At 43.7% G+C, this 13,780-nt stretch overlaps 1 protein-coding gene across 1 annotated transcript; it reads right to left on the bottom strand.

Moving 5' to 3' along the window:
* Positions 1-1,408: 1,408 nt before the first annotated feature.
* Positions 1,409-5,517, bottom strand: LOC132495827 (taste receptor type 2 member 134-like). The gene is given in 5 exon segments (XM_060107749.1): positions 1,409-1,496; positions 4,541-4,739; positions 4,742-4,802; positions 4,804-5,205; positions 5,368-5,517. Coding segments are annotated over 5 exon segments (900 nt in total).
* Between the last annotated feature and the right edge of the window lie 8,263 nt (positions 5,518-13,780).

The following is a 13,780-nucleotide window of genomic DNA, read 5'->3' as shown; positions in this document are numbered from 1 at the left end:
AGCAAGTGAATGTTTTAACCGTATTTTATTAGTGACCTTTAAAGGGCAGTTCATACAGGAAAGCCTACTATGGTAACTATAGCACTAATGGGCTATGGCAGGAAGAACTCTGGGCTAGGAATCAAGGCGAGTGTTAGTCCTAGTTCCACCATCACTGTGAGTTACTGGGTATGTCAGCAGGCCCCTCTGTGCCTCCGTTTCTCCATCTGTAAGATGTGAAAAGTATCATCTGTTCTAATTCACAGGATAAGACTAGATTCTAGGACTAGAATCTCAGTTTTCAGAGTGAAAGATGACATTAAATGGATTGACATATATACACTAGTATGTATAAAATAGATAACCCATAAGAACCTGCTGTATAGCACATGGAAGTCCACTTCGCTGTACAGTAGAAACTAATACAACATTGTAAAACAACTATACCCCAATAAAAAAAATTTTTTTAAACATGAGAAACATCAAAAAAGGACATTAAATAATTTTATAATGAAGCCTCAAGTTATAGATTAAGGCTCCCACCTAAAGTCACAGTTTGGAGAAAAGACCAAGACCCAAACTGATTCCAAGACCAGAAATCTTTGCACAGTTAGCAGCACACCTTGTACTCCTATCTTCTTCATCCGCAGCTGAAGTCAGAAGACCAGGCTTTGAGTTTTGTCACAGTCACTATCTATGGATCTTTGGCCTAGTCGTTTAACCTCTCTGAACCCCACTTTCTTCATCTATAAAATATGGATCACAAATATATGTGAATATATATACACACACATATATGGATGTATATGTGGAAACTAGAAATCTCTACACATGTATAAGAAATAAGTAAGGTGGTGATGACAAGTGTTATTATAATGATATCCACCCTGTGGAGGGACAAGCAGTCCAAGGAAAATTCAGGAGAGCATCAGGGATGCAACAGAGGTCCAAGGCACCAAATACTGGATATCTACTTTAATTAGAGGAAGGTGGAGTAAGCAAAGGCCACATTTTCAATAGGAATGAGGCTCAAAGAAACAACAACAACAAAAAAGCAATCAGGCGAGTGCTTACTTACTCAGGTGCGTGTGAGCAGGTTAATGTGTCACAGAGAGTAAGGCAAGCAGAAACGGTTCTGGGTCAGCTATGGCAACAGTGAAGGCTCAGGATCAAGTAACATGAGAGTGAGGGAGTATTTTATAGAACACTCATCTTCTGACCAGCACCACAGCCTACTATTTCCATGCACAGAACCCCACAAAGACAGAACAGAATCCAGAACTCTCAGCATCTCTTTCTAGTGCCCAGTTCACCTGAGACAAAGGTCCAGGTAGAACTGACCTTCCAACACAGAAGCCTTGCTGTAGCGAACATGGTGATCTTGGGGAAAGGAGAGGTGAACTAAGGCAACTAATTCATTCTGCCTTTCTCAGAAGATGCGCATCTCCAGGAGATAGAGTTCCCAGCTGCTCTCTACCCTGCCCGTGTTCCTCTGGCTGACATTGGGCTGTTTGCTCCTGGAACATGGAGCAATCAAGCAAACTCTGAGCTCGTAGCTCTGGTGTCTGGCCAGCCACAAAATTTTCAATATGGAAAATTCGTATCTTTTCCCATCTACTTCCTACATATTTGATGGCTCATATAATGGGAAAAAATATGCTGTTAACCCTCAATTTGACCAACAACAATTAATAAGCATCTCCTGTATATCATAATGACGCTGTGAAAGGCGCTGGGACTGTAACAGTGAACTCGGTATCTGCCCTCAAAGTGCTTTCAGGCACTAATCATAAACCACAAACATTTACTGGACATACACTATGTGCAGATTAAGTTAATCCAAGAGTGTGAACAATCATTCGTATTTTAATATGGAATATGTTTTATGGTGGCTCTTTTGTTGTTTGTGCTTTTTGTTTGTTACGTTTTGCTTTCTCAGACTTTCTTATTGGGTGGAAGCCAAGTCTGAGAATTTTGAAATGTTCACAGGTAGTCTTTGTATGTATGATCCTGAGGGTGGTAGAGGTAGGAATTCTGAGTACATTGTCTGTGTGGGAAACACTCAGCTCAGTTCTATCTCTCAGAGGATAAAAGAGGAGCACTCCCAGGCTGTGGTTCTAAATGTATGTGTCATCCTATTTCCATCCCAAGAATTCTGAGAAGAATTCAGTAACATCAGCAGCCCCTTCAGTGTGGGACAGCAAAGGTGCTGTCTTGTATGTTGAAAGGACAGAGAGATGACACCAGTAAAGGAGATGGAAGTGTGATTATGTCCAGGAAACAGGTAAGTTTGACTACAGCAGAGGGTTTCCATAAGGGAATGGTGGCATATCAGACTGAAAAGGCAGGCTGGGGAGAGACCCCAGAAGGCTTTGAAAGTCAGGATGAGATATTAGGCTGTGTCTTTGGTCAAGATGGGGCCACTAAATGTTTATGGGCTCTTATGAGCTAGAGCCTAGGAAAGGGAGGTTGAGGACATCAACCAATTAAAAACTCCTGAGATAAGCCCACTAGTCCTGGCATAAATCAAAAGGCTGTGAAAATGCTGCAGAACATGAGAGTCGCACCACCATTCCCCTCCCACCCAAGACATTCAGTAAAGTTCTGGAGCTCTGTCCAGGGAAAAGCCAGTCTTCCAGGTGACATCCCTGATGCTCCTGCCTTTGCTGCCTCCATCCATCCCTCTTGTGGCTTAAGCCCCAAAATTCAGTCCCCGCAATTTATTATTGCCCTCCCAGCTCACTCATATTGCTGCCAAAAAAAAAAAAAAAAAGGAAAAAAGAAAAATTGCTTTATGATAGTCCTAGCTTTCCAGTTTCCTCTGTCCAGCTCCACCCTCTCTCTACTCTTTGGGAAACCCCTTGCGCTCCTCTCCTACAATTCGGGCATCTCCTCTTTTAAAGCCCTAATTGTCTTCTTCCAGGTGAAAACTCCTCACCTTGCTACCTCATCTCTGTTCCTCTCTCTTGCTCTTCTTACCGTAGCTCAGCCTCCAGCTAGCATTACAACAAAACGTTTTGGGGTCTCAGCTCCCAAGAAATGTTTTGGGGTCTCAGCTCCCAAGCCTGTTGGACAACTTATCATAAATGCAGTTATTTATTTGAAAATCCTTTGTAAACTCTATTCTGTTCTGTTGTTTATTACTCCTATCTTGATTAGCTCAGACATATAAATCTGTTAACCATGTATGGTGTTTTTCCCAATCTCTTCTGGTCTCTTGGTCTCCAAACTTTTTTATAGTAAACTCCATCAGTTAAAAAAAAATTATGAACATGAATTCCACCATATGCATGTTTATTTATTTTAATTATATGCTTGTAATACTCTACTAATACATTATGTACATCATAAAACACATATCAGAAATAGGGATTAAAAGGATGAGATAAAAATAAATGGAAATGGAAATTGTCACGCTTTTCTTTCTACACCCAATGGATCATTTTGCACACACTCCGGGATGCAAACACCCTAACTTAAAGACTACCATCCTAGACATCGGCATCCAGGGTCCACCTCCTGGATGAGTGGACAGGAAGAGTAAGATTCTCAAAATTAAAAACTATAGCAAACTTCCTTTGTTTTCCTTTTCTATCTTCTGTTGGCCAAAGCATTTCCACATCAGAAAATTCCTTTTAATTCAACATATACCGAACACACAAAACCATGGGCAGGCCCTATAGTGGCACAAAACTCATACATACCCTCAGACATCAATTGTTCAAAAGAAAAAGCTCCATGGGTGGAACTGGTCTTAAGCAGGGCACAAAAGAAGGGAATGGCAAAAAACAGCAGAGAAAGGAAAGAAGGAAGTTCCAGATGGGCCAAAAGACCACAGGCTGCAGGGAAGAGCATGCGGGGAGACAGAAAGCAGCTTTCCTGGGCTGAAGTAGAGAGACTGAGCTCTGAGAGCACAGCAAGGTTGAGGAGGGCAACTGATGTGTGTGGGATGGTGTGGGATGGTATGAGACAACCTATGTCACCATTCAGAAAAAACTTTAGGTTGACCACAGAACAACTGACAACCATTACAGGTCTCTGTCAAGGGAATACAGACCAAAATGATGCTTGGAGAATATATTATTAGGGCTGCTTGTGAAAGAGGCCTGTGAGGAAATGAGGCCACCATTCTAGTCCAAGGTGGTTTGGGACCCAGACGAGGGACCAGGACCACCAGAAGGGAGGGTAGAAACAGAGAGGAATGGAAAAAGAATTAATGGGGTAGGGCCTCCCTGGTGGCGCAGTGGTTGAGAGTCCGCCTGCCGATGCAGGGGATACGGGTTCGTGCCCCGGTCTGGGAGGATCCCATATGCCGCGGAGCGGCTGGGCCCGTGAGCCATGGCCGCTGGGCCTGCGCATCCGGAGCCTGTGCTCCGCAACGGGAGAGGCCACAACAGTGAGAGGCCCGCATACCGCAAAAAAAAAAAAAAAAAAAAAAAAAAAGAATTAATGGGGTATAGAGAGAGTGGGGAAGAAAGAAGGAAATGAAAAGAGAGGACAACACCCAAACCTTGTGCATTCTTGCCACTCACGGGCTTGTCCAGTGACAGCAGTTACTGACACTGAAAAGACAAACTGCTCCTTGTCCAGGGCTCTCCAAAGCCTCTTCTTCAGGGCCTTTCTCAGCTTGGGGCTGCTGTGCACCGAGATGCTGGAGTGCAGACAGATGCCTGCACAGGTCACCACTTCCCAGGCCCAGCGCCAGTGATTCCAGAGGGTTAGGATGTTTATAACAATAATCAGGCACAGGTAATATGATGGTAGAAGATGAGGAAGAAGGCAAGTGACTTCAGGACCACGGTGTGAGCCCGGGTGCTGGGATCACTCGGGGCCAGGTCTATGGTCCCTCATCTGCCCCAAGTGCCGGCGCAGCGAGAACACGAGTGAGAGGGTGGACACCAGGAACAGGAGAAATGGAATTGACCGCATAATAATTACATGAGGTAGAAAAAAGTACAAAGAGACAGTCTGCATTCTACCAGCCAGGGTGTTGTTTCCATGGGAACTCTGGGCAGCAACCATCTGCACAAGAATTGTATTCCCAGTGTCTAAGGGGATGACTACCAGAGCAGACAAGATCAGGCAGCCCAGCAGCAGCCTGGGCCCTGACCGAGAAATCCTCCACTTCAGCCCAAAGAAGATGCGGTGAGAGAAGAATGAGATCTTCACACAGTAGAATGTAGCAAGCCAAGCAGTAAGCCAGAAAGTGAGAGATGTGATGAAGTCCTAGGGGACGCTGAAATAGTAAATTTTGGAACCAAAACCAAAGGCGGCCACGAGGTTGTTCAGGAGGGCCATCCCATGCAGTCAGAACCGGGAGGCGGCCAGGGAGGCCGCCGCAATCATGTCGCCTGCAAGCAGTGTCTGGCATTGTACCCACTCCCTGACCAACACAGTAACTATGAAGCCATTCTGCAGCAGAACAGCCAACAGCTCCAGGAAAAAGATGACCATGAAGATCAACATGGGTGAGGAAGGCACCTTCTCCAGGGAGGCTCTGCTCAGACTCAGCTTCTCCTCCGGGGTGCTGGGGCACATCCACAGCCTCTCTGGACAAGCCACACTCTGTTGAGACTGTAGATTCAGAGGCTCTCCTTGGATTCAGGCAAAAGCGTAGCAACCAGCAAACACCACCACCTCCCCACCCCCGCTCCCACCCCTGCCGGTCCTCCGGGGTTTGAAAAGAGGATCCCTGTGATTTCCCCGGGCATGCAAATCCCTCCCAGCTCAATGACACCCTGTCTCTGTTTGCCAAACCTGTATTTGCCTGTTCTTCATTAGGGCCAGATGTAGGAAAATGGTAACAGAATAGAGGTTCCAAGGGTGATTGAAAATACTCATATTTTGCACTACAATTCTCACTATTTCTTTTCTAACTTTTCCTTAAAAGTTAGAAAAAGTCCTTATCCCTGTTTGCCTCCCATGACCACAAACCTTCCCTGACCCTTCATGTCCCAAGTTAATATTTTATTCCATATCCTGCATGTATTATATATGGGTGGAATAAGAAGTCATACATATGCACAAGTCCTGGAAACACTAAGAAAAGGCTCCCTTTCCCTTCCAGTGACCGCTCATGCTGCCTAAAATTTCACTGGCGGGCTCCATATTGGAGTTCAAGGAGTCTCTACTTAAAAAGTGAGTTTCCCTAATGTGTTAACATCAAATCTGTTAGCCATTAACACTTTAGCTTCAATGTGTTTAGAAAACCAAAATTAATCATTTCGCAAGAAGCCTCTGAGGAAATGAGAGAGAGTAGATACGTCATAATGAGAAGAAGGGAAAGACAGAGAATGGAAATAGGGAGATCAGATCCAGAGTGGACATCACAGTAAGAGCAAGGGGAAGCAAGAGTTGGTGGGACGATAAGAGGAGCTAAGAATAAAGCTCAGAACAAGCCCCCAGGGAGGGACTATTGTCTGTGGGAGGAACCACTTCCTATAATAATGCTTAAGATAATAACAACCCACCTGTTAGAACATCACCTTGCCATTTTTTTTTTTTTTTTTTTTTTTTGCGGTATGCGGGCCTCTCACTGTTGTGGCCTCCCCCGTTGCGGAGCACAGGCTCCGGACGCGCAGGCTCCGGACACGCAGGCTCAGCGGCCATGGCTCACGGGCCCAGCCGCTCCGCGGCATATGGGATCCTCCCAGACCGGGGCACGAACCCGTATCCCCTGCATCGGCAGGCGGACTCTCAACCACTTGCGCCACCAGGGAGGCCCCACCTTGCCATTTATAAAGTGATTTCACACATTACATTTTGCCTCCACCGCCAACCATGCAAAGGGACACTGGTTCAGATCAGCCAACCCAGGTTCAGGTAGCCACTAAGAAAGATCCAACTAAAGTGGGTTGTAAAAGGCAGGAAAGTCTGTGAACGTGAAAACAGACCAAAAAGGGGAAAAACGAAAAGAGAGAGGAGGGTATAAGAAAGCAGAGGTAAAGGTGGTGAAGCAAGGAAGATCCCAGAGCCAGGGTCCTCCCCCATGACCACTCACAGATAACAGCCTTGCTTCCCACTTCACATGGTCTCAATCAAGATTCCAAAGGTGAGAGGTCTATGTGTAAAAGATTTAAAATAAATAAAACCAAGGTTATATTATTTACAGTGGAGACCTCAGGAGAAAGAGGTTACGTCACTTGCTTGAAGAGCTGCTTTATTTTTCTCAAAAGGCTATCAAGAGCAGATAATCGAACCTGACCAATGGTTCTGCATCACAGCTTCAGTGACATGATTTAGTTCTTTGCCTGTTTTCTCTGGCTTCTCAAAGACAGCAGCAATGCGTGGTTTCTGCAGGTTTCACAACATTCTGGCGCTTCTCAGAATCCTTCGGTGAAAAGCCAGCTTCATGATGTCATCAGGAAGCAAGTTGAGGCCATGGTACACACGCCCTGTTGTGGTCACATGTAACCAAGTGTGCCCTGTGTGTTCACAGGCAACTTTCATGGGACTTGCACAGTCATCAAAACATATGCTTTCCCAGCAACAGTCTTTCCCAAGACTTTTCCTTTTCTACAGTTAACGGCTCTACAAAGTGAATGTTTTCTCCCATGTTGATACTCTTCTATAAGAAGGCTGAAAGAGTACCGTTCCTCAGGTACCTGTTCATCCATCTCTCAGCGCTCCACTAGACATGTCTTAGAGAGGTCCCATGTCCCTGATAAATGGAATACTGCCTGCCATAACAGTAAACAAAGGATGTCACTGTCAACAGCGATTGCAGCCACAAGCTGACTAAGGAAACTCAGGAAGGAAAAGCATACCTGCCATCTAGCAGCCATCAAACTGCAGCCATTCCCCATGGTGAGCCCTGAGGAAACTCAGGATATGAAAACACAGGACACTGGCCCCAGACAGCTGAGGTGCATATCAAAGGAATGATTTCAGTGAGCCCAGACTCCGGCATCTTCCCATACATAGAAAAGCGCTAATTGCCTTAACTTGGGATATCTGGTTTTCCTTCATTAACAATCATTTTTGACGTTCAGACGACCTGCCCTTTGTTGCAAAGCTCCTATATATCCTGGCTCCCCCCTCACCTCCTTGGAGCCGTTCTCAGGGTTCCTTGAGATGCTGCCTCCTGGGCCTGAAGTCCTAAAAATTCCTGCCACATAAAACATAACCCTCAACCTTTAGGTTGTGAATAGTTTTTCGTCAACATCCCATTCATCATCTGCCTCCAAAAGAGGCCACAGGCAGAGCAACTCTTTGAGTTGTTGTTAAGAGCCCTTTCAATACACAAAAGCAATCAAAAATACCAGGTGATTCTCACAAGAGTTTGGGTCGTGCTTCTCCTTTCTAAAGGTGTCTCGTGCTTGCAAATGAAACATATAAATCCTTCTCTGTAGCACAACTGGCCAGTATTTTTTTAAGATGATGCCTGAGTCGTCTATGAAATGATGCTAGTGTCAAACACATAACAGCAGAAAGTCAGATTCCAAGTGCATGATTCCAAAAAAGATCTATTTGTACTCCCTTCATTTTGGAGCTCTACATTGTAAAGGAGTTGTTTGGTTTCTGTTCATTAGTTTGCTTCTTTGTTTTGTTTTATGTTTTCTTATTACGTTCAAAAATTCACTGAGTCATCTTAAAGACATGTGAAAATACACATTTTATTTGGCAAGGTTTGTAAATCTTGGTGTCCATTCCCCACTGGACCTTTGAGTGACCTGCAGTGTGCAAATACTTCCATATTCTTCCATGGTTTCATTAGGTAACTGATGGTCTGTGCCACAGAAAGGTGGAGAAGGAAGGGAATAACAACGTTTTTAATGGAGAGACTGCACATAAATATGAAGCTAAATCATGCACAGTTTCAATAATGCTCATACAGAATGAGTTCTAAATAATATTTTGGCGCTACAGACATCCTCTCACTCTTCTATTTAAGTAAATAATTTTGGATAAAACACTGGATCTGATAGCAACCCAATATAAAACAGCATTTTAGCTCTCTAAAATTAAATTGGGAATTTCCAACATCCTCAATTATCAAAATGTATAAGCAAGTTAAACATTTTTTAATATTCAGGTAAATTTATACAGTTTCCTTTCAAATAAAAATAGCATTTTTATGATGATAAGGTTAGCCTGCAAGGAGGTCCAGAGTCCAATTTTATTTCAAATCAAAAAAATTTTGAATAGTTCTTTCTCTGTCTTGCACCATTTAAACAAATTGGAAGCAATACAATTAATCTTTTAAAGAATAAATCAATGCTCCTTCCATACTGCCATAAAGTTCACTCTAATGTCTACTGGAGAGAGAAATCATGTTCAACAACTTCTAAATCTGTGGTTTAGAAGCCATGCCTTCCATGGGTTCCTTCTAGTGGTAAAGGGGCAAAGGAAAACTGAGAAAGTAGAACCACAGCTTCTCATCTTCTCTTCACACAAAGCAGCTCTGTTTATATCTACGTTCTAGACCAAGCTTCTGCATAAGATCTAAGTTAAAGACAGAACTCCACTGAAAAAACAAATTTGAAACTACTGTCCTAGATCAAAAGTTATCAAGAGGGAAAAAGACAGATTGAGTCAATGCATCTTCTTTCACTCCCTTCCAAAACTCTTCTAAATTGACTGTAAAGGAATTTTTTAAAAATTATTTTCAAGGGCTTCCCTGGTGGCACAGTGGTTGAGAGTCCGCCTGCCGATGCAGGGGACACGGGTTCGTGCCCCGCTCCGGGAAGATCCCACATGCCGCGGAGCGGCTGGGCCCGTGAGCCATGGCCGCTGAGCCTGCGCGTCCAGAGCCTGTGCTCCGCAACGGGAGAGGCCACAACAGTGAGAGGCCCACGTACCGCAAAAAAAAAAAAAAAATTTTCAAGGCACCAATTCACAATGACAGCACAAACATTTGGGAGGCTGGAAAGCATGTAGATGGAAGAGTGTTTACAGAGCAGAGCTGAGAAAACTGAACTCTGTGCAGGCAGAAGGAAATCAAAAAATAACCTGACTTTTACTCAGGATGTGTGGTACCAGGTACCATCAAAGAAAAAATGGTAAAAACTAGCAAAAAGTCAGTTTAAGGTTCAGATTCCCAGATCATTTCTCCCCTTTTGCATAACTGAGCAACCACTCCTGCCTACCCCAGGAAAAGACTGGAGGTATATCCTCTGGAGAGGGTTAAACAGGATCTCTGAGCTGGGTGCATATTAAATACATGTGAGGCAAAGGTATATTGAAAACAGTGAAATTAGGTGGACAAATGCTTTCCCCTCACTTGGAGTCCAGAACATTGGCACCCAGGCCTTCACCCTCCAGGCAGGAGGTAAGAACAGCCTCTTTCCAAGAATTTGAACTTTCACAGAGGAAGATATCAGAGTCCTCTAAAGACACTGATATCAGAGAGTCCTCAAATAATTGGCCCAGTCAATCACTCTACAGTGAAGCCTATGGTCAACAAGTCCCATTCATAAGCTTGGTTTCCAACCAGCCTTTCCATCCCTCACTCAACAGAGCAGACAACAAGGAGTTTGGGACATCTGAGAAAAGATGGAAGATAAAACCAAAACAAAGAAATAAAATAGCTACTTGGAGGAAAAAAAGCAAGATAAAGAAATCTTCCCCCCACCCCCCAATATCAATATTCCCAGAGAATTAAGAGAAAATGACAAAACTATATCAAATAAGAGAATGTTGTTTAAAAGCAACACTCAAATATTTCAAAAGGGGTGCTCTTGGTAAATAAAAGCATATCTGAAATTTAAAACTCAGTAGAAGAGTTGGAAGATAAAATTTATGAAGTATCTCAGAAAATACAGCGCCCCCCACTCCCCGCCAAAAAAATGCAGTGAAAAAACAGAGAACACCAGTCCACAATATCCAATACCCAAGTAATAGAAGTTCTAAAAAGAGAGATATAATAAATAGAGGGCAGAAAAGCATCAACAAATTAAATGAAAAATTCCCAGAACTAAAGGATATAGATTTTCGTATTAAAAGGATCCACCAAGTATCTGGCACATCATCATAAAATTTCAGAATACTGAGCATAAAGAGAAGATCCTACAAGCTTCTACAGAGGGAAAAGAGGGAGGATACCAAATTCAAAATATTAGAAATTGAGTGGTTTTAGTCTTCTTGAAAGTAATTTTGGAAGCTAAAAGGCAATGTAACAATTATCTCTAACCTAGGTCCTCTATCTGGATACTCAAGTGCAAGGTGGAAATAAAGAATATTCAGACAAGACAAGCCAAGTCTCAATAAAAGACTTTCTATATACTTTACTTTCTATATACTTCACTTTCTATATACTTCTATATACTTTACTTTCTATATACTTTCTCTGGGAACTACTCCTCCAAAGCTAGAGAGTACACCATGATAAAGGAAGACATGGGGTACAGACAATACAAGATCCAATAAGAGAGACGCAAACAAATCACTAGGATGATTGAAAAGGCAGATATCTAAATGAAGGGAGGTGCACCAAGCATGGGGACACATCCATTTAGAAGTAGGACAAGAGGCTCCAGGAGAGACTTTCTCAGACAAATAAAATCTTTGAATACCTGATGAGACCAAAATTGTTGAGAAAGATTTAAACCACTGATGAAGAGCTTGAGGGACTTCCCTGGTGGTCCAATGGTTAAGAATCCGCCTTCCAATGCAGGGGATGCAGGTTGCGGGTTCGATCCCACGTCAATGCGGATCCCACATGCAGCACTGTGCCTGCACACCCTAGAGCCCGCACGCCACAACTAGAGATAAGCCTGCGCACCACAATGAAAGATCCTGCACGCTGCAACAAAGATCTTGGGTGCCGCAAGTAACACCCGACAGAGCCAAATAAAGAAATAAAATAAATATTTTCTAAGAGTTTTAAAAAAAAAGAAATGAAGTGTTTTATTTTTTTAAAAAAGTTTGAGAGCAAAAGCAAACAAAACAAGACAATTACTAACTGAACAGAAAGCAAAAATCCGTACAGGAAAAAATATTGTTTAATAAATGGTTCCGGGCTTCCCTGGTGGCGCAGTGGTTGGGGGTCCGCATGCCAGAGCAGGGGACGCGGGTTCGTGCCCCAGTCTGGGAGGATCCCACATGCCGCGGAGCGGCTGGGCCCGTGAGCCATGGCCGCTGAGCCTGCGCATCCAGAGCCTGTGCTCCGCGACGGGAGAGGCCACAGCAGTGAGAGGCCCGCGTACCAAAATAAATAAATAAATAAATTTAAAAAATAAATAAATGGTTCCATCGTGAATAACATTTACATTTTCATGAAAAGAAAACTTGTTTGTCCACTCATAACACTTCTGACACCAAATGGGGAGAGGGTCTCACACCAACAAATTCTCCAATCTCCAGTCACCAACCAGATGGCCTACAGCTGAATTCTGGCACCGACTACTTGAAGCTAGTGCAGACTCACAGGTGAAGGGCTCAGTCCCACAAGACTGCTTTCCACTTGTCACCTGTACTTCTGACCAATCAGCTATAAATTGGGGGTTCCCACACCACCACCTTAGGTTTAATAATTTGCTATAACAACTCACAGAACTCAGGGGAACAATAAACTTACGTTTTTGGGTTTATTATAAAGTATTCAGATGAACAGCTAGATGGAAAACTACATAGGGCAGTTAAAAACAAAATTCGGGCTTCCCTGGTGGCGCAGTGGTTGGGAGCCCGCCTGCCAATGCAGGGGACACGGGTTCGTGCCCCGGTCCAGGAAGATCCCACATGCCGCGGAGCGGCAAGGCCCGTGAGCCATAGCCGCTGAGCCTGAGCATCCAGAGCTTGTGCTCCGCAACGGGAGAGGCCACAACAGTGAGAGGCCCACGTATCGCAAAAAAAAAAAAAAAATCATCGTAGTAAAATTTAAGATCTAATTGACTTTATTGAACAATGAAGGAATCAGGCAGCATGCCATCTATCCCAGCAATAGAAAGGATCTCCACTCAGCTATAGAAATGGAAAGGTTTTTAAAGGTGGAGAGGAGGAAAAAGGAAATTACTGTATTAGAAAAAAAATACATTCTTTTAGGCAAAGTTGCCCTCCTAAGGGGAACAGAAGGGGCCCATCCAGTGGACTATCTCATTATTGCTGATCAGGTAATTCCAGGTTGACTGGTACAAGTTTACATTTCTGGGAGAGGTTACAACTGCAGTTAGGTTAGGTATTTAAGTCTTGGTTTGCTGATATGGGGCCTTAACACAAGTGACTCCACTTGGGGCCTGTTTCTTCTTAACAAGACGAGGTGCAGAAGGCTTTTGAGTGCAGTTCCCCACCCTTACAGCATATGGATGTGTTCACCAACGGCCTCTGAATCCCCTTGTTTAGGGTTTTTATGGAGGCTCTATTATGTAGGTATGATTGATTAAATCACTGACCACTGGTGATTAACTCAATCTTCAGACCCCTCATCTCCCCAAGGTTGGTGGTGAAGGTGAAAGTTCCAGCCTTCTAATCAAGTCTGGGTCTTTCTGGTGACCTGCCCCCATCCTGAAGCTGGGGCCCCCCAGTCATCTTATTAGCAAACAAAAAGGCACTCCTACCACTCCAGAGAAGCCAAGAGTCTTAGAAGCTCTTTTGTCAAGAATTGGGATCAAAGACCATATAGTAGAACAAAAGATGCTCCTGTTACCCCTAACACTCAGGAAATTACAAGGGTTTAGGAGTTCTGTGTCAGGAACTGAAGGCAGGGACCAAATGTATATTTCTTATCATGTCACAGTCCTAATATTTCAAACACTGAATACTGAGCTAGCCAACATCACAATTAAACTATATTGAAAAGTGGGATGAAAGTGTCTGCCATGGAAATGAAGCGAGGAAGAACTAAGTTTTCATATTACATAGTGGA

The sequence above is a fragment of the Mesoplodon densirostris genome, chromosome 9 (genome assembly GCF_025265405.1).
Source record: "Mesoplodon densirostris isolate mMesDen1 chromosome 9, mMesDen1 primary haplotype, whole genome shotgun sequence".
In the NCBI taxonomy this organism is placed as follows: domain Eukaryota; kingdom Metazoa; phylum Chordata; class Mammalia; order Artiodactyla; family Ziphiidae; genus Mesoplodon; species Mesoplodon densirostris.
This window is presented reverse-complemented; position numbering and strand designations above follow the sequence as displayed.